This window comes from Sinohyriopsis cumingii, chromosome 5, assembly GCF_028554795.1.
Source record: "Sinohyriopsis cumingii isolate HCF-2022 chromosome 5, ASM2855479v2, whole genome shotgun sequence".
NCBI lineage: Eukaryota > Metazoa > Mollusca > Bivalvia > Unionida > Unionidae > Sinohyriopsis > Sinohyriopsis cumingii.
In genome coordinates, this window is record NC_142965.1 from 46517402 (window position 1) to 46539187 (window position 21786).

General features: G+C 33.4%; 1 protein-coding gene across 2 annotated transcripts; it reads left to right on the top strand.

Moving 5' to 3' along the window:
- Nucleotides 1-975: 975 nt before the first annotated feature.
- Nucleotides 976-20993, top strand: LOC149799079 (uncharacterized). 2 transcript variants are annotated; one of them, XM_089958064.1, is made up of 5 exons: nucleotides 976-1059; nucleotides 4301-4378; nucleotides 6935-7077; nucleotides 8269-8346; nucleotides 13883-20993. In XM_089958064.1, exons 2-5 carry the CDS (start codon nucleotides 4354-4356, stop codon nucleotides 14198-14200), a joined length of 564 nt encoding a protein of 187 aa, XP_089814190.1. In that variant the 5' UTR covers nucleotides 976-1059; nucleotides 4301-4353; the 3' UTR covers nucleotides 14201-20993. The 2 variants fall into 2 exon arrangements, with proteins under 2 accessions (XP_089814190.1, XP_089814191.1); XM_089958065.1 differs by lacking the exon at nucleotides 4301-4378 and having other exon boundaries at nucleotides 982-1059.
- Nucleotides 20994-21786: the final 793 nt, after the last annotated feature.

The window sequence follows — 21786 nt, forward strand, 5'->3', positions numbered from 1 at the left end:
TAAAGTCTTTTCTGTCAATATTGCGGAAGCGTATTGAAATATAATATAGTTGTTGCCATGTCGGCTAAACTTCTATCTCACTTTGTGTTGGTTTAATCCGAATATATCGATTCAGTTCATAGAAAACCAGACGTTTTAAGGTCCCACTTCAACTAAGCTTCCATCACAGTGCCAAGTATTTCTCAATATATTTTAATGCTGAAGTTTTGTGAAATAAATATAACGTATACTTCAGTTTAGCAATTGTGACACTCAGACCCTTTCAGAAGCTCAGAGAGGCACGGGTCACTTCAAGTGTTTGAAGCCCTAAGCCATGTTTCAATTTTAATTTGGAAATTGATTGAATGCCAAAACAAACCCAAAAAGTTTAATATATACATATTTAAAAGACAACTAAGTACACAACGAAGTGTAATTTTTCTTTACAGGAATATTTATTTAGAAAACACTGTTGGAGGCCCCCAAGGGTTGAATGTCAATACAAACTCGGCCTCCAACCATATTTGTTCGCATTTAGAGCTGTAAAAATAGTTCAAATCGGTCCACTGCGTCTGATCTTAAACGGTGAGGGGGAAATTTCTTCAAAAATAAAACCACATGCTATTATCATCACTAGCAACATGCGAAACCCATTTACGATGCTAAACAGCGTACCTGGTTTTCGCCTGTGGCTTCTGATAATGCTGTATGGTAGAGGTACGCGGTATTACTGGTATACAGTGGTATGTATTTCTGGTGTAACATAGTACGGTACATGTTTACTGTACTGGTACTTCGGTAGTTTCCGTCAGTAAGGAATGTACTAAAATTACCGAGTAAACTCGTTACCAATGTAATGTTATTAAAAACATATTTTCATTTTTCGTGACTAAATATTTGCCAAAATTATTACTTGCTTCTTGTTCTTGTCACGGATTGATTTCAAATACTAGAAATATAATTATATTTATTAACCTTTAATCACATTTGACACGTATTAAATATGCCAACATGGCGGCTGGATGGGATGCTGTGACAAATATTGGAAGTAAACCGAACTAAAAGGAAGAAGAAGAAAATGTAATATTTAATAGCATATGTCTATGTGTTTAGTACATGTATTCGTTTGCAAGACCAACAATCATCCTGTATTTTTTAGCATAGGTGTCCTGTTTTTGTTTTAAATCTTAATGCCTCAAATGTACTAGGTAATTTCTCTTATGTTGAGTGATTGTTGTTATGTTTATTCTCTCTCTCTCTCTCTCTCTCTCTCTCTCTCTCTCTCTCTGATAAACAGCTAGCTCCGGATGTAAGCGTCCCAGTTAAAGCTTCCCTGCCAATTATATCAGTAGTGTAGCATGTAAATTGCAAGCTTTACTATGTACACTTCCTATTACAAGGGCTCTTGGTAATGCTCAATTCAGTACAAGTGGGTGGGGGATGGTATTCTGATGGTGAAAATATGACTAAAACTTATGGCAATATTGATATCCGGTTAGTTTTAGTTAAGTATCATGCACCATTTAAAAGTAAGTGTGTGAAAGAAAAGTTTATAATAAAAACAAATTCAAGCACTTTTTTCTTCACAGACTGATGCAGTCTACAGCAATATGGAGTATATATGTGATGAAAATGAAATGTCCATCACACTGTTGAATAATCAATATAGTGGCAAGGAGAAGTGAATTTTTAACAAACTTTGGTGAAATGAAATATGAACTCGTTTTCTGCACACATTGTTTGCAAATAAAATGGATTCTAGTCATTACTAAACAAACTTGACACCATTTTCTAAAACAAAGGTCCGAAGGATTATGTTTGCCAAAAGCAGCACTTTATGATGACGATAATAACACATTTCTTCATGCATTTTGATATAATTTTAGTCCAAAACATTATCATGTTCCCCACAATCAAGAGGCAAGAATATTCATATTTTCTACTCACATGTCTTTCTGATTCTGCTGAACTATATATTGTACAACAGTTGGTAATTAAGTTTTTTAATCTAAATTAATTAAATAATTTTTAATTTAAATTTCTCACCTTAAATTGGGTTAAAGGCCTAAGGTACGAATTCTAAAATGTTGGTCTAATATGTTCCCTTTATGTAGACCTCCATCCACAGTAAACTGCCTCATTGTATCCTGGTTTCTACGGTACTCATGTCTCTGCAAATGACTAGACTGTAAAACGATAACTACAATATCCAGTCAAGTGTTCACATGTCATACAAAACGATAACTAGTTATCACAAATGCATAAAAATATCACAAAATCGCCCCTAATATGTAAGCATATTTGTACATGCAGGTGTAAACTATTTTCCTATACGTGGCTTATTCAACACAGCGTAGAATTAACGCACATTGGTATCTACATGAATACATGTCAGATTCACCGTTATTAAACATGTTACGATATACTTCGTTGAACCTTAACGATTAGTGATAATCGTGACAGACAACAGAACTCAAACATCTTGTAAAGTATGCAGCTGCTGATGTATCTTACCTGATCATCTTGTAACTTGTTTTTCAAATTTGTGTTTTTCTTAATTTGATTCACGCCCTTGTTTTGTGGGAAGTGCCTTCTCACACACTAGCGGAAACGCATACCACAACTAGAATAGTTCTTATAACTGAAATTAAATTCCATATACATTCCATTTATACATACATTAAAGGTTTATTTAGGATACCTAGCTAATGGCAATTATTTTTCATTAACTTTAGATTGGTATTAAAAACAAAGGAATAATATAACTTTGAGGGATTAATACTTAAAGAGGTACATGACGTGAAAACTGTGATGAACAGAAGTAAAATGTAAAAAAGCAAATCAATCATTTATAGTATGTATATCAGAAATGTTTTTCGATTAATTTTGATAATAACGGTACCAACTATAACACGGAAAGTTTGATAGCCATAGGGTTACATGTATGCGTGTAATATGACTGTCAATCAAGGTACCGGGTTGACTGGCAGAAGACCAATATGTTAACCACAATTGCTCGGCTTAGTGATATTTGCCACGTACATTGTACGTAAGGCCCAATGTTTATGAACAACATAATGCTCCATGGATCTTGATTGGTCTTCATACAACTTGATTGTTACAATGCAATAGCTCAATACTATCTTAATGCCTTGATCTATTGGACGTAAAATACAATATCATGTTGCCTATTTTAGCTCAAATAAATATACTTTCCGCAAAACAGATACTACTTAAACATTTCAATGTTTTTCAAAATTAATATTATCTAATTGTTAACATACTTTACGTGATATTTGACTATACTAAACCCACCTACCCGTTAAGCCATTTCGCATTACCAACAACCCTTAATCAACAAGTTTTGTAATGTCAGCACAACTCCTTTGACTGGGTGTCAGCTGTGGCCTATTTAATCATCCACATTTCGGTATAATATTTAGATGACAACTTATACAACAGTTACAATACACAGAGCGAATTCTTCTACTGTAAGTGTAATGTATTGACCATTTAATTTTAGGGGGTGGTGTTGTTGCAATATTCTTTTGAGCATTGATAGTTTATGTTCCTTCATTACAAGATACTTATTTTTCTTCAACTAATATGATGGAGATAGTTAAAAACAAAATGCGATGCCTCTGCCCCAGAAAATTAAATTGCTTGTCCCCGATATAAGTGCGGTATATTGTGGTACATATCGCAGTATATTCAAATATAACGCGGTACAAAATTCTTCAGGGTACACATATTTACTTGATAGTGAATGGACTCATTTACAAATACGATGTATCTTGATAACACCTGTATCATCGAATAAATGGTTCAACACTAAACAATTGTTGATAAACGTCCTCAAAAGCGTGCAATATGACCCAAAATCCAAAGTTTTATTTGAGAGTTTAACTGCCTTTTTATGAAACGTTGTCAAGGAATGAGGATTTTATTAAACAAAAATATGATAAAATAATGTAAATTACATTCCTTAAGAATATTATCGATGCAAAGATGACTTTACTAAACCGAGGCATTTTTGCCAGAGTAGTAACACGAAACAAAAGTTTTTAAAATTATTACAAATGTGCTGAAGACGATTTTTAAATTAAAATTAATTTCATAGCAATTTTGTCTGTTTTGTCTATCTACAGACGCAATCTATAGTACTCTTACCTTTCATAAACTGGTGACAAAGAGTGAACCCATTAATGATTCGATATGATCTCTTAGTGATTCGATATTATCTTTTTCAGTTACGTTGAAAACTTTAAAATAGCATTACTTAATCTTTCAAAGTAAATAGCATATTGATGTATTTTTACAGATCCACGATTATAGTCTATTCATTGGAGCAGCTTTATTAAAATATATACCAACATGAATGTCCAGGATAACTTCCTTCGTAAGTACGATGAATTCTGCAATGGGTGTTTAGTGTAACAAATTCTCCTGCTTGCTATAATTTCATGTTCGAACTGCAGTCTTAACTGCTTCCGATTTTGCATAGTTTTTGTAAGTCCATTCAGAGAATACAAAACCAAATAAAAAATAGCAGCACTAGGGAAGAGATAAAAAGTATTCCTTATTTTGCTGATATTTAAATTGTCAAGATAGTTAAACAGCCAATGTTTTTCACAAAGGCTTTATTTAAATCGCAGGTGCCATATAGTGTCCAAACATTTATGCTTTATCTACAAAATGCCCTAAGGAATGAAAGCTAGTAGCGTTCTTTAGAAGAAAACGATATTGGCATCTTCACAAACGTAATTCAAAGATTTCTTCACAAACGTAATTCAAAGATTTGAACAAATCGTCTTCAAAACAAAGGCACACGTTCTTATGAGTCGACGTCAGGGCTGGGTAATTTAACAATTTAATGTTAAAAAATACAATATGCAGTAGAATTACTCATTCCTACATCTGACTAGTAGAATTAGTCCTTTAGTACTGTTTTTTTTTTTTAATTTAAGCGGAATTATTTATGTAAATTATTCCTTGGGTTTACAAAGTGCTCATTTATACTTTTCGGACTCAATCACTATTTTGAGATAATTGTGAATTCATATCCACACCAACACTATTCCAGATTATTGGCACATGAACACATTCAAAATTGGAACTGATTCGGAACGCCACTGGTATTCATTCGGAACATTCTATAATTTTGGTCATGTGATAGAACCTTCAGGACAACTTTTGGATTTATGTACAATACTGTATGCTCTTTCAGAATGTTCGCTTTGTATCAAAGAAAATAAATAATTTCTTGTTTTTTTACTAAACTCGTTTGTTTTCACTCTTTTCTGTTGCTTAATTTAAGACAATAGAGTCCTAACAATTACAATATGTCCAGACATTTAATCTTAAAGTTTGACAATTTTCGTTCACCTAAATATGTTCGAGGCATTTTTAGAAATATCATCAAAATAAATTGATTAATTTCATTCCGATTTGTCATGACCGCTAGGTTTGACCTTTTTTTAAATCTTTTCCCAAAAATGATCTTCTTCTTATCTCTTTATGGCTACATATCCTCTCCTAGTCAATCAACTCTACAAAATGAAAAAGGAAAACCCCGACTGCAAGCTAAACTAAACCAATTTATAATATTCGTGACTAGTTTTCCACAAATAGTTTTCTAATGGTCACATGTATATTGGCTGTTATCTATATCTGTATATTTTAAAAATTCTTGGTACATGATTGTGCCTATGTATACGTTTTGCTCATAATTGTAAAATTTAATGATCATCAGAAATCATGATATTATATAGCTATTATTTGTACACTGGTATAATATTCTATTTTAAGATACTATGAGTGCAGATTGCGTAAGATCTATAAATAAGTGTTTACGATTGCTAATAATATTAATAATAAAACCCGATGGCATGTTTGGGTTAATTCCTCATTGGCTGGTGGTGTCAGGTGCGTTCCCATAAGAATAAAGATACTTCCCTTTAGATGGGTTTGGTAAAGTGAGTTCTTTGACTATATGGGATATTTGCAAAATGTTGCGTAGCTAGAAGGATCAAAATGCATTTTCACCCTTCATGCTTGTATCCACGTACGTTCAGCTGGCCACCTCTCTAATTTGTTTTCTTATGTTGTTGTTACATCAGTCTGCAGATGTATTTAATGTAATGTTTAGATGCTATTTGAGAGGCAACATTTGGTTAGATTATTCGTTGGAGCTATTAAGTGTTTTATTAGCTAAACTATTATTCCGGGACAAGTGTGAATTATTCAAAGGAATTCTGGACAATGCCAATTTGACACATGGGGACTGTTGGCAGACCAGTGCATTCAAGAAACTGAACTTCATTCGGAACATTCTATTCTTTTTGACTTGAATATAACTTTATACGATTATTTTGGATTCAATTCCAAATATTGTTCGTTCCTCTCAAATTTTCATTTTATAACTTTAATAATTAAATTATTTTGTTAAGTTTTACAATGCTTGTTGCTTTCTCTTCTTTCTGTTACTCAGTTTATAACCATAGGCTAGTAACACGGTCACATTAAGACCAATGGGGAAATAATGATACATTAAATATGTGGTGTTAAGTGACTACATTCAAATGTAGTAAACACAAGGAATCAAACAATGTAATGTCTTCACCATACTTTAGTAGTTACTCTTATCCTGTCACGTAGACCATGTGACTTTTTCGGCTGTTTCCGCATTTTGAATAATCATAATCATTTTCGAAGAAAATTAAGCTCCCAAAATTCAACACCAACCGCCTTCGGCATAGCTGTTTTCAATATCTTTACTTAAACAGTTTGTGGCATGTGATTTTACAAATCAAGTCTTTCCTTGGGGATATTTTCCGAAGTGATTCCCATACTGACGATTATGACAATGATAACCAATGTTAAAACATAAACAGTAAGTCCTGACATATTTATTACTTCTCTTTTTTTCTCTTTATAAACTTTCATCTTTTAATAGGAGCAGAAATGGAAGTGAATCCTAGATTACAGAATGCGATAGTGGTACATCACATACTTCAAGTAGTTAGTCCACTGGTTGTCATCAGCATTTATGCAGCAGCGTCGACATTATTTCAGTGGCTATTGATGATTCTCATTTCGGTAAGGAACTACAATCAGTGTTGTAGCGTCAGTCACAGGAATCGCTGTATTTAACTACTACTACTACTACTACTACTACTAGAAGAAGTAGTATCAGTAGTAGTTGTCCGCTCTGGTGCCTAAGTGGTTAGATCATTCACCTCGGATGAAGGAGGATGTGGGTTCGAACTCTGACCGAGTCATACCAAAAGCTTATAAAATATATTAATAACAGCTGTCTAACTTGCCGCTCAGCATTAAGATGTTAGTGTTAGGACTGGTCGGCCTGGTGTCAAGATAATGTGACTGGGTGGGACATGATGCCACATGTCTGCTGCATGTTACCCCAGTGCTAGAAATCACTGTAAGCTGCCGCACTGCAGACATCGTAGCGATATGACTGAATGTTTTTAAAGTTAGGTTAAAAATCCAATCACACACACACACACACACACACACACACAAACACACTACTTCTACCAGCACCACCAAAATAGCGACATATAACACAACCATACCTTATATTCCAGTAGTCAGCAATTACTTCACATTCCCGAGATTAATTACCATTATAAGTATCATAAATTATCATGATGAGTAGAATATAATTAACATCCTCGGTGTCATTAATTACCATCATCAGTAAAATAAAAATTACCTTTTTAAGTATCATTTTAATTACCATCACCAGTAAAATATGATTACCACTATTAGTGTCATTAATTATCATCATAAGCACAAGCAATTACCATCATAAATATAATTAATTGCCGTCATAGGGATCGTCCTTCGCCATCATTTGTGTTAAATTTCACTTCATTGATCTTGCCAATTTCAGTGCAACACCACCACCATTACTAACACTGCTATTATTACTATTTCACACTTGACATTTCTCCTGTATTCATAGGTATTTTTTCTACACGCAAAGTGCAACCTAATTCCATACCATAAACAACTTACAGTGAATAAATTATTGAATGAATGCGTCCAATGTATGTATGTATGTATGTATGTATGTATGTATGTATGTATGTATGTATGTATGTATATATGTATGCATGTATGTATGTATGTATATTTGTATGTATGTATGAGTTCTTGTATGTATCGGTCAGGGACAGTATCAAAATTAAATTAGAAGCTGAAATGCAATTCATAATACCAATGAGAAATCCAATCAATCTTCAACTTTGTCAATCTTTTTTGAAGGCCATCGTTCCTGGATTTTTATTCATCATCTTCTGGATTGCCTCTAAATGCAATTACCAGGACCTGCGAGCTATTCTTGTAAGTATTCATCTGATCCGTGTTAAGTTCCAATAACGATAGCTTTATCCATTATATAAAATGCATATCCATTCCCCATTATTAATTTTTGAATCCTTGATTTATTGAATTAATCAGAACTGGCCATAATTCCTTCCAAAACGAATTGATAAAAATGCAATAGGGAATCCATCACTTCAAGGACTGTTTCTATTACAAATTTTATTCATTGTTTCTGAAGCTTCAGCAAATATTATGCTACCCTCTAACATTTTTTTCATGTTCTGTCAATTTGTGAACCTCAAATCTTCCAACTGCCTTTTCTAGTTTGATTTGACTTTTATTATTATCTTCTGTAGTAAATAATGTATCATATAACTTCTTTACCTGATTCAAAACTTTTTTTTCTGATTCATATCTCATATTGGTTATTGTTTCAGTCATATCATGTCATTTTTCTCCATGTTAAAATGTTTTGTTATTTTGTATCCTTTTTGTATTCATTTACTGTTTGATACCAGATTCATCCCTTTAACATTTTTTGTCTTTTGTTTCGAGCATAATGTTCACATTTTCAAGTATATCCAAACTGAATGCATTAGCATTGTTTTTAATACATTTTCAAAAACGTTCAACTTCATTCAATAGTTTCATTTTATCTTTTTCTTTGTCCTTTCTTCTATAAAAGGAATGTTCTGAGGTGAGAACGCCGATTTCTTATGCAAGGATTTCGAAGACTAATTCATAATTCTAATTATTATTATTATTAATATTATTATTATTATTATTATTATTATTATTATTTGTTGTTGTTGGTCTTGTTGTTGTATACAGTATATTTATTTCTTATCTTTTTCGTTACCTTTTCTACATATAAGTCGTCTTTTAGCATAGAATTATTTGATTTCTTGAAAATTTGTCTCTTTTTAAACTGTATAAATTGAACGGTGGGTAAGGGCATCTGGGACATGTCTGTATTCTTCCTATCAATAAAACTTAGACATTCTTCATTATTAAGAAAAACATTTAAGTGTGCCATTTTTAACTGGCTTTTCTGATTCCAGATATAGTCTGTGATTTTTTTCCTCCAGATCCAGTATTCTGTTTGTTCCTTTAGGGTTATGTATAGTTGCGTAGTTATATTCATCTATGTCACTACATTTTAATTAATTTCCAGTCTTCATAGTGGAAAGAGGTGGAATTTTTATATTCTTTGATAACTGCCTGGCCGCACTAGAAAATGTAGGATAATCTTCATTAAATCCAAAGCTGAAGGTGATGATGTGTCTGTGCAATCTGAATTCCTCTGAATGTCTCTGTCCAAGAACTGTATGACAGCACTTTTATATTTCTAGAGAAAATAATCACTTGAATTAAATAACTTGAAAAAATAAATTTCTGTCCAATTGGAACATATAATACTACTTGATTGTGCTAAATATTAAAGCACGAATCAATAATACTCTCAGTTACAAGAGTATATAGTTTTCTAATTGACCTCAGATCAGGATTATCATTTTCTATTAAAACAAATATACTTAATGGAAAATAACCTTCTAGAATAATGCTGATGTTTACAAAATAATATTGTTAGTTATTATTCTAAATCTCTGAGTAAAATCAAGAATTTATAACTTGGACTATGTCTTAAAAAATAACAAACAAAAATACAAATTAAATATGCATAACACCATATTAAATTTTATAATGAACAACAAGTTTTGTAAAATGTTGAAATTTAATTAGCACTGGAGTGATATCACTTAAAGCGCCAAGAAAGTGTATTGTAAGTTATACTCATGCGAATAGTTAACTATTGTGTATGTTTCCGTTCCAAATACACAAATTTATACATAAAGAGACATTGTACTTCATTCTCTGAGTCATTTACACAAGTTACTGACGAACAATACATTTACAGGATAAATTAAGAGTTCTGATAATAGAGATTTACTTGTACAGTTCTACATATCGAGAACTGACACGGTAAGAAGGAAATTTATTTTACAAATATCTTTTAAAAGAAAAAAAGATATACCACTGTCCAAATTTATTATAAGAATACCACCTCGCATCATATTACGTAAGATATCCACGTAAAAGTTAAATGCCCTGCGAAGCAGATTATACATTTAAACAATTGCACAGTTATGTACCTTGTAAGCCAGTATAAATATTTCTAATGAGCCGTAAAATATGTTTGATCAGTTACTAGAAAGTTTTCATACCCAACCTCCCCTCCCTCCCGGGTTAGTCCAGCTTAGATTGACAGTTGTACTATCAGTTCATCATTTCATGTATTTACTAGTCCATTAATCACTTGCACATACACCTAAATTCATGGGGCCCCGTGTAGCAGAGTGGCGAACGGTGCCCGCCTTTGCAGATTACCCACGTACTTTGTACGGAGTTTGTTTTTCCAACTTTCAACGTGAATACAAAAGATGCTTAGGTAATGTTCTTTCGTAAAAGGATTCCGCATCCATTGAACAATTTACTAGGCAGTATTACCTACAGTTCGGTCACATGCCTCATCAATCAGCAGTTTTTATCGGTATATTTGTGTCTTCGTCAAATTGACCCAGTTGAAGTACTATAGCAATATATTGTGGTTCAATACCGATGTTGATTTTATTTTTACAAAACGATATGACCTTCTCTATACTCTGTTGAGAGGTTTCATCTATGTACGAGTCATCTAACCCGTACAGATTAATAACTTCTTTCCAGATATATTGATCAAAATCAACTAATCTTCTTCAGTGAAGCAATCGAGAAACGTATTCCATTATTTTCCTCCCTGATTATGTTATTTTCTGTATCCAGCTTATCGATTCTTCGAAATAGTTTCAAAATTTCTTCACGTAAATTTCCCAAATCATTCCACTGACCACCAGTCTCTTTTGAAATGTTATGCTTTAATTCTTCTAACATTTTTCACGAGAGTAGACATTGATATGTCTCTGTGAGTAAAATACACATTCCAAAGACTACTTAAACATGAAGAAGAAAATTAATACGAAGTCCAGTCAGAAATGTAATAGTTCTTACATTTTAACAGGAAACAACAATATTTTACAGTTCCCAAAAGATGTCGTTACAAAAGAAGATATCGTTCGTTGTAGAAGACCGATCTTAACTCTGTCGTGGTGGCCATGACATTTGTACCAGCCCATTATGAAAAGAACATATTTTCGAAAAATTCAAGTCATTAAAATCCTGGATATTGTTACGATCAACGCAATATTATTCACAGTTAATTAGCCCCACCCACACCCACCCTTAGAAAAGAAGATATACAACAAGCTATCAATCAGACAACTAAAAGGCAAAGAACAATTGTTGCAGTTTAATTAAAAGGACCTCGGACAAATAAATTTCATTTCGTTTTATTTAATTAAAAACTGATCTCATGCAAAGTCCTTATGAGGACTAGTACAACATATTGAAGTATCAACGGTTAAAGATTGTAAATAAAATCAACCGGTCATTTAGACAAAATCAAATTGCAATTAAATGCTTAATCAGATTTATTTTCACTTGGTCTTAGTTATTTACTGTCTAATGATCAACATCGATTCAATATGAAAACTTCCCAGGAATCCCATTAAAATTCCTAAGGTCACTTTGTTTAAGCTACATATTGGTGAAGGTTAAAAGTTATGTAAATATTATGCTACGTATACAGTAGACAAAGATATGTATCGAAAGTGAATCCAATGATAGTATTAATTGGGTTACATTCCTAAAATCTCCAAGATGCAGATACTCTTCCACCAGACTCCAATAATAACTTAGAAAATTCTGATAAACTCCCTTCATATAAACATATGGAAACTGACCTCCGTCTGAAAGATTATTTTAAAGTGTAAACATACAGATAAAAATGTTTTGACAAAATCTGAGAACATAAAATTGTATTTATGGAAACAATCTAAAAGATAGTATATAATATGTGACAGCAACGACATTAAGGATTATTATATGCTCATATTTTTCTCCGTTAACTTTATTTATATAATAAGAATCGTTCAGTATTTTACGACATTGCACTCGCGCGCAACATATTTTTGAACTCACGTGTGCTCAATAGTGTATTGGGGACTACGATGTAAACAAATCATTTACACTCCCGTAGTAGACGCTTTCGTTTTGGTTGATTAAATTTTTGATACAATATTTTAGATCTAGGTTGCCTATAAACGCCAGACTGGTCCTTACAAATAACATGCAAGTGACAAGGTATAAAATGTCTTCCTTAGTTGATAATAAGAATGCAAAATATATACTTACAGTCTTACATCTTGAATTTCCTCAAAATGTGCTTTCTTAGTTCTTCAAACCCGAATTTCATGAACCGTGCCATGGGTTCTCAAATTTGATTACACATTTTGAAATTGTACTGTAATTTCTTCTTAATTCCAAGTGCAATTACATCCTCCTTACTGCACTAAAATGAAATAAACATTAAGTTCAATAGCACCTTTGTGATAATTGCAATCGACAGACTTCATATTTTCCCCCACATTATGATTTCGAACATTCAATGACAGAACAGAAACACACTTGCAGATGTTAACACGCTTCTCTCACGCTGCTTCAACCCAATGTATTTCATTTAGAATTGGCACAGATAAATCCAGTCCATCATCCGAAATTTCGTAGGATCGCCAAAAATACCAAAATCTATTAATTCTACATCAAATGGAAAAGTTGATGTAATTCGCATTCATTCAATATATGAGTCCAAATTTCAAATTTAAGTAGACCAAAAGGCCATTTTCTTTCTAAAGTGATGTCTATCCCGTGACTAAGTTCAAATTTATCTGGGTAGAGTTATGTGCGCATTAATAATGTTGTTGCTGTGTAATGATGAATCTGCGTATGTGTATTTAGTATGGAATACGGCATGCATTCAGTTACTTTGTTTCATTTAGTGTATTTTTGTTTATACAATTAAACCTAAGACAGAATACAAATATGATCATATAATAAAAAAGCTATTGCATTTGTAAAGGAAAATATTAACTCTATTTTTTCGACGAATATACTGCGCTACCATGGTCGTGCGGTATTTCCATCCGAAAAACTCGTTCATATTTTCCCATATAAATGCAGTAACCTATAGTTATCATTTTATTTTATTGTGTCCAGTGTATACTAACGTAGCTGTAAACTTAATTAAAAATACTTCTGGAACAAACCATCCATGAATATTCAGCTTCACACTACTAGTTATAAGAAAACACTACGTTCAATAGATTCATTTTTGGGTTTAAAAACGGAGAGATTGTTCTATTCAATCATTTATTATAAGTTTATTTAAATGTACCCATTGTTTCATTTGCAGCGTTTGTTCATTACCACATCTGAGTTTCTGGCTAAAATTAAACGTACATTATTTGATAACCACGCAATACTTCGATCATGTACTCTATGCGCACGTGCATGCTGGTGAGAATAACCAATTAAATTGTATAATAATATATTAATGAGGGTAAATGAGTTCTATTTCATGCACATTAAATTGCACGTGATGTATTTTATCTTATTTCAGGTCCACTTTAACGCTCTACTCAGTACGCTGTGGTTCCTTGTATTTTTCCCATTTTGCATCCTATGTTCGCTATTGAATGACGGAAAATTAATCATATTGGTTGCCATTATCACCGGCTTGCTGAGTCTCAGCTCGGCGTTTTTTGCGACTTACGGAATCTGGAAGTCTGCCCGAAAAGTCGTTCTCAGTGAAAGACTTGCCAAACGCGAACACTACGATGTACTTCGTAGCATCCCGTCCAACGTGGAGTCACCTGACGCGTATGCAGAAATTAATGTCATACGACTGTCTCAAGCCAATTATATTCAACCAATATAGAATAAGTGCTAACGATAATGTTTCAGTGGCAAGGGACTAAGTTTATGTGATATCATGAAAATAATTTAATATTACTTTTGAGAGGGATTAAATAGTTAATCCATTTGTATAAAATTTCTTTTTTTCTAAAGTTGCATCAAAGAAAAGCTATTTGAGATAGTACATTATCAGTACGCTGTGGTTCCTTGTATTTTTCCCATTTTGCATCCTATGTTCGCTATTCAATGACGGACAATTAATCATACTGAGTCTCAGCTCGCCGTTTTTTGCGACTTACGGAATCTGGAAGTCTGCTCGAAATGTGGCTGTCCGTGCAAGATCTGCGCTACATGTCCCCATACGAGGCACCAGTCACATTTAACGACCTTCGTGGCATACGGCTGCCTCCAGTCATTTTTAATAAACCAGTGCCAACTGAGTGACAATTGTAACGTTTCAATGGCCAGAGGCCAAGTCTATATGATATAGGCCTTAATTCATGAAAATGAATTAATTGTACATTTCAAATTGCTTCAATATATGATCCACTTGTATTTAGCTTTCATCTGTTTCTCAAGTTAAATGGAATAAAAATTAGCTGAGACATTATAAGACCTCAGGACAACTAGTTGAGACATTTCATGGTGTTCTAAAGAAGGAAAATGTTAATCAAGAAGTGAATTTATTATTTTACGGGATTAATCATAAAATGAAAATTATAAATCGATCGCACACTGCGCGAATGGCCGTGGTGAAGAGGAGGTTGTTTATGCAAAATATGTAACAAACCTTCAAGTTTCATGACTTAGTGTATCCTGTAATTTTTCTTTTTTTGGGGGGGGGGCGGGGGACACTAGACAGATGCCCCCACTTGCCGAATTTTTTAAATGTTTTGTGTACCCCCTAAGGTCTGTAGTGTTCTGGTTTGCATTAAACAGAATTTTGAGAAAAAATATTTAAATATATTTTCGAAGCGGGGAATGTCCTAGTGTTGAGGAACTCAGGCTGGTTCCTCTATCTAAAGGGTTGTTCATCCAACAAAGTATTTTTTTTGTCCAAGGCGACTTCCCTTCCCCTGTTTCTTTGCGATCTTTCCCAAAGATCTCCTATGTCCTGTGTTTGCTATATGTGTATTTGCTATATTGTTTGTGTGCTATAAATATTCTGAGAAAGAAAAATAACGAGAATTCCAATTTGTAAATTTAGAAATTAGTTTAATGACTGAGAGATTTTGGTATCTTCTATTTTGATGAAATGTACAAAATAAGGACCTATTATGTGTATTTATGTTTTGTATGCTGCATGTTTTTTTGATATCTCAATCTCATATTGAGAGTATTTTCTAGCCTAATGTAAAAAGCATTACTTTATGTAAAACTTTGATGCTCTTTTCTGGGGTATAATTTTACCCTCGTTTTCTGAATGTTGAAGATAATATAAACAACGTATAGCCAAAAGTTCCCAAACCCCTCCCCCAAGGGAAAGGTTCGTTTCCCTGTGTGTCATTGTATTATGTTTGCTGTGTGTCTTTTTTCCAAGGGAAACCTTTTATTAGTATTGTGTTAATATTATCACTGTGCTTTTGTTTTTTGTCCATGTACTGCGTCAGGGGTTCTCTTGAGCTCCTCTACAGGCCCGTTCACTTGGCTAAGCGCCCTGTGACATAGCCCTGCTCAATACTTATCCCGGAACGCAGGTTCCCTGTCCCCGTCTGCACTTTTGTTCCTAGCTGGGTTAGTGTTAAAATCCATATTTGATTAGCAGGTTTCCCTATTGTGTGGTTAGTTGTTAGTTTTATTAATAACTTGGGTATACTAAACAAACTCAGCCTCCGAGACCTCCGAGCCCTATGACATGTGAGAGAACAGTATTCAGCCCGCAGTCTGGCTGGAACTGCCCCCCCCCCCCCCCAGCAGTGGTCCCCTGCCAGTGGCCTGGCAGTGTATTAATATACTCTATTTTGCATTCTTTAGTTTATTTCTTAGCATGGGTTTAGATAGGGGCGTCATTTCGTTTTTACAGGATAATTACTTGCCTGCATTGCCTCATTTTTTTATTATCAATTCAATTATTACGTGTAATATTTCTTCATTTGGTATCCCGTCTAAATACAGTAAATGGTTTTCATGATATCCCCCTTTAGATGCTAGGTGTTTTTGTATCTCCCCCTTTTCTTTTTCATTTGCTTTTGGAATTTATAAGTACATGGATTTTCGTAAATATATCTCTTTTACATAGCGGGCATTTAAGCATAATTCTGATCATATGTCTGTGCATGGCTACCTCCCCCGTTACGTCTTGCAGGCATTTGTAAATCAGACTATGTATCTTCATGGATTTAATTTGTGCCCATGTTTTCCATACCTCTCCCCACTTTACTCTAATATTTCTCCACTGTACCATTATTATTGTTGTTTTTATAGGTTCACCCTTTATTATATTATATATGTTGCCGTCGTTCTTTTCCTGTCATATATTTTTCGTATCCCTCTGTTTAGTTATCATCAGCCTAATATATGCAATGTTCCTAGGTCCTTGTATTTAACATCAGTTTATTGTTTTGTATATATCGGATTTATTTCTCAGTGTCAAGCCAAACCTGTATATATAAAGGACTTACCATGAGTGTTGGGGTTGGTCCTTTAAATTGCTTAATCTATTTATCATATTTGATATTTGCTTGTAGTAGTGATTGTGTTGATTGACCCTTACTTATTTCTTCCTCTAAACAGGTAGTCATTTCACGCGGAATGTAGTTTCTAATTCCATATGTAGTTTATTATAGTCATGTCTAGTTTGTGAATTAGTTTATTTTCAAAATCGTTTGTGTATGGCATGTACTTTATGTTGGTACATATATAGGTTTTCTCATAATTTACCCTCTCAATTATGCATAGGGGCTTTAATGCCCAGATTGAAATGATATGTTCAACTTTTTCTATACTTTTTTCTTGTTTAATACCATGTTTTGTTTCCCACAATAGATTCCTAGCAATGTTACTTTCTCTTTAATTAGGGTGGGAGGGAGCCCTGGGTATTTCCCTCGCCAGTTTCCTATTAGTAGTATTTCCGTCTTATTATGATTTATTCTTGGTCCTGATGCATTACCGAAATTTTCAAACTCTTAATGTAGATGTTTAGAAGACTTTGGATCAGTTACGAATTTGTACAATCATCCGCATGTTATACCAATTTTAATTCTTTAGCACAATTTTGTATAGGAATGCCTTTTATATCCATATTATCTCTGATTTTGGAGCTCAAGCTTTCTATTGATATTACGTATAATAGCATAGGCAAGGGGCATCCCTGTCGTACTGATCTCTATACTGCAAAATATTTGGTTATTGGTCCATTTATCTGTACTTTGGAAAATATTTTATGGCACAAGATTTGTGTCCATCTCCTAAATTTTGGTCCAAAATAAAATGTATTTAGCAGTTATTCTATATAGTTATGCTTTAGGCGGTAAAATGCTTTCTCCTGGTCTAATAGTACTAATGCTCCATTGTTGCCTTGCATGTTAATATAGCCAAATTTTGTTCTGATAGCTAGTATGTTATTTGGTATGTTCCGAACCTTATCCCAACAACTCTGGTTGTTATTCATAATTTTCTACATTCCCCCGTTGATTCTTTATGCTGGGAATTTGCTCAGAATTGTGTAACCTACATTTAGCAATGATATTGGCCTCCAAGTTTTCAATTCATTCTTTTATCCTTTCCCTTTTTATAATAGCTTATCAAAAATACGAAATTCAATTCTTATTATCGTAAATAGATATCACCTGAATATCAGCTAATAAATAATACATCTACATTTTAAACATTGTTAATAACTTGCAACTATTGTCAAATCACACTAGATGGACGCATGAATACTTACGCTGTTCTTCTACAGTGATATGAATGAAAAACGCTTAGTTTCCGGAGTCACATGATGCGATTTTATCCAATCCAAATTCTTGTTACAAAGGCTTGATTAAACATTGCAATTATTAAACTGTATGCATGTTTTCACTTTCAATGTTTAGCAGCAAATTTACAATTTATATAAGCAGAGTAAGTTAGCAAACGGGTAGTGTCACTAAAAGAATCTCACAGTCTTTAACAGTTTGAAAAACATCAAGTACTGATTTTAATTTTCTCAAAATGTATGGACGAAACACTTATATTTCGATATAGCAAACAGTCCCAATCCGGTCAACCGGGAAAATAATTCCACAAGGCAGCATATCCCCTCCCAAAAATGTCAGGATTCTTATAGAAAATATCTGAAAATTTCGTATGGGACGAAGGAGTGGATAAAACAAATTAACAATGATAGTTTGCTTTTGTTGCATATACAACTACCAGAGAGAATATATTTTCATGGTAACATAGTTCAGAAGCAGCTCTGAGTCAGCTGAAACATTAAGTAAGGTTATGTTTGATTTGTTTCGAAACGATAAACAGGCATACTTAATTAAATGTAATGCATACTTTGTTGATTATAGGTCATTGCAGTCTTTAATTTAACATCTTTAGACTAGCTTTACAACTTATACGGAGACCTGTAACAACTGGAAAATATCAACCCTTGTTGTTCAGTTTTTTTAAACTCGATACCAAATGTCATATAATTTTTTCTGGGAAATATGCATATGGTTTGGAATAAAAATTTCGATCTTTTTTCTATCAACCTATCCCCAGCGTTATAAAAGTAATGATGATTAAGGTTATGGTCACAAACCATTGCTATTCATAAGGAATTCAGTGACGATAATCGAATGCAAATTAATTTGTTGCACGATGAAAAAATATTGGCATTGAATGTGATGTGTATGTTTCCTTTAAATGTAGAATTCCTGAGCACAAATTTGACATTCAGTTTTGTTCCACCAATGGGTGAACGTTACAAGCACAGCCGTGTGTTACACAGGCAAGCTAGAATGTAAAATGTTAGTAACGTTTTCTTTTCACTTTTAAAGAGATAAAGAGTGGTGATTAAAACATTGTATCCTATTTTTTGCACTGAAATAATACACCCTCGCCACATTCTATTTCCCAGTGAACGTTTCGCGAACTGTTTTTTAATATGTAGAGTTTTGTCAACTAAATATTAGGGATAAGGTATATATCCTGAACTGTTCTTATCCTGCTAGATAATTAAGACAAAATATACAAAGCTGTCAAGAATTTTACGTATTTTCATCTGCCATGGCTGCAATAAAACTACAACGTTAGAATTTATATAACTCAAAATCCATTTGAAATTATAGATATATTGGATAAGGATGGTTGCCAACAAAGATACATATGTTGTATGGAAAACCTTATCTTTGTCTTAAGCACTAATGTTGAAAAATACAGCTGTGTCCATTTTCTTAATCTTTAGGTTGTTTTGTTTTAAGACAAAGAATATATCAGATAACTTTGAATCGTTATCAAGGTAATCAACTGAGAACTCAATTTAGGAATTCTGTAAAACCTACTTTTTTGAGCTGCAACATTCTATTCTTATTATTAATATTACTGTACTATCTTTTCACAGGTGCTGTTGTTTATGTTATTCTGGTTTTGTGCATTCCCTGGTATATTTTCCTACTCATGAATTGTAATGATCTAATGTTCTCTTCATTTGGAACCAAATATGTTTGCAGAGATGATGAATTTTAAAATTTCTCACAACTCCGCAGAGAATGAGCTGTAATCTCCATTCAGGAATGTATGTAATAGCTGATTACACAGCATTGAGGGAGCTGTAATCTGCATTTAGGAATGCCTGTCAGTGAAATGTTATTTCATGCAACGTTTATTTAGATTTGCATCTGAAGCTAACTTACTATCAAGTTATTATTCAAGGTTACTTCTTTTATTGTATGACTAATATCGAAACTTTTACAAAGAGAGCAAGTGCATTCAGATAGTTGTTTCATCCCCGCCCATCCCCAAGCAACGAATATACAACCGAAAACATTCCTTCTCCGCAGCCTTATAATGCTTTCATTGAAAACCGTCCAAAAATGTCAACGTAAGCATAGAACTTTTAAAAAAGAAAGAAGAAATAAGATACCTTACTAATTAAATGAAAAATGCATTTGAAAAGCAGGTCACACGACGTTACACAACGCTTAGATGTCTTCTGATGAAACGCATCGCTTGATAAAAGCATTATGAGTTTTGCCGCTTTAACACTGTACATAAGGCAGCTAGAAATGAAACTCAAATAAAGGATGTTTCGTTTTGTTTGAAGAAAAACATCTTGAACATAGTGCTAGGTGTTAATACTTATGAATAATAATAATAATAATAATAATAATGATAATGATAATAATAATAATAAAATGAATCACTAAGAGACACTATATGAGATCAAACTAAATTCTGTATTCGACAGGCAAGGCAAGAGATGCCTCCATTAATTGGCACACAGATGCGAATTCGCCCTGACAGAAATACCGCAAATCATCAACATGTATTTTGCTGTTGCTAACTAATACACATCTACTTTCTAATTCATACACATCTACTGCATAATTAATGCACATCTTCTTCAAATTTAATATACATCTACTTTCTAAGTAATACGCATCTAATGTCTAATTAATACACATCTACTTTCTAACTAATACACATCTACTTTCTACAAAACGTTATATTTGTACATTGATTTATTTGCTTTACATGCAAGATTCTTTTTACACTCTTATATTTGTATGTTGATATATTTGCTTTAAATGAATCTTTTTTTGCTCTTATTCTCACCCATATTTCCAATATAAGTACTCAATACCCTTGTAATTCTTTTAGTGATTAAAGCATTTCATATCTGAGTCTGATTTATGTTTACTTTCTGTCTGTTTCCTAAATAAGGGATAATTTTGTCCCAGTTTGCTTCCGATGGGAAATATTCCTGTTGTTCATGCAACTATTCACAATACAGGATAGAAAGTAACTGTCCAGGAACATTTTAGGCGTGGTGGTTGAGATGTAGGTTGGGGAAAGGAAACCTGGACCTTCAATAGGGTCATAAAAACAGTTATAACTGTTACGTATTGTTAATATTGCACCATGAACATCTAAAAAGACATCAGCTTGATGAACCGCAATTTGGTATATGGACACCGGTGCGAAGGTAGGTAACGTAGGCTACAGGGCTTGTTTGACCAACCATTTGCGAGGAGGACTGTGAGTGACCTTTGCCTTGTTTGCTAAATTTTAGACAGCGGGTTTCGCCTCTATAATAATGGCAAGAACTATAATATTATATGAATACAATAGGTTCGGTAACCATATTTGTTTGAATCAATATAGTTTTCCTTTAATTTCCACACAGATCAAGTTTGGTGATGATAACGCTTTTGATGATCCATCTAGCGATTCGTTCTCTGACACCTGCTCACATTCAGGTCAAGATTGATATCTTTATAGGCACATTGATGTGCACGGATAACGTTGAATGATTTGTAAACAAGGTCATATCGGTAACATGTGGCATCGATCCGATTTACGGGTGATTCACTGGGCTTTTCGTTGGTTGTTAGAATCAGGTTGTGCACTAGGCGCATGGTAAATAGATCTATGTCCTGGAGAAAGTCAGGTGAGTTTTACAGCAGGATATTTACT

Coding starts and splice junctions, on each gene's coding strand:
- LOC149799079 (XM_089958064.1), top strand. CDS start 4,354: ATGAATGTCCAGGATAACTTCCTTC. Junction 4,379..6,934: donor TGTCCAGGATAACTTCCTTC/GTAAGTACGATG, acceptor ATCTTTTAATAG/GAGCAGAAATGGAAGTGAAT. Junction 7,078..8,268: donor TATTGATGATTCTCATTTCG/GTAAGGAACTAC, acceptor TCTTTTTTGAAG/GCCATCGTTCCTGGATTTTT.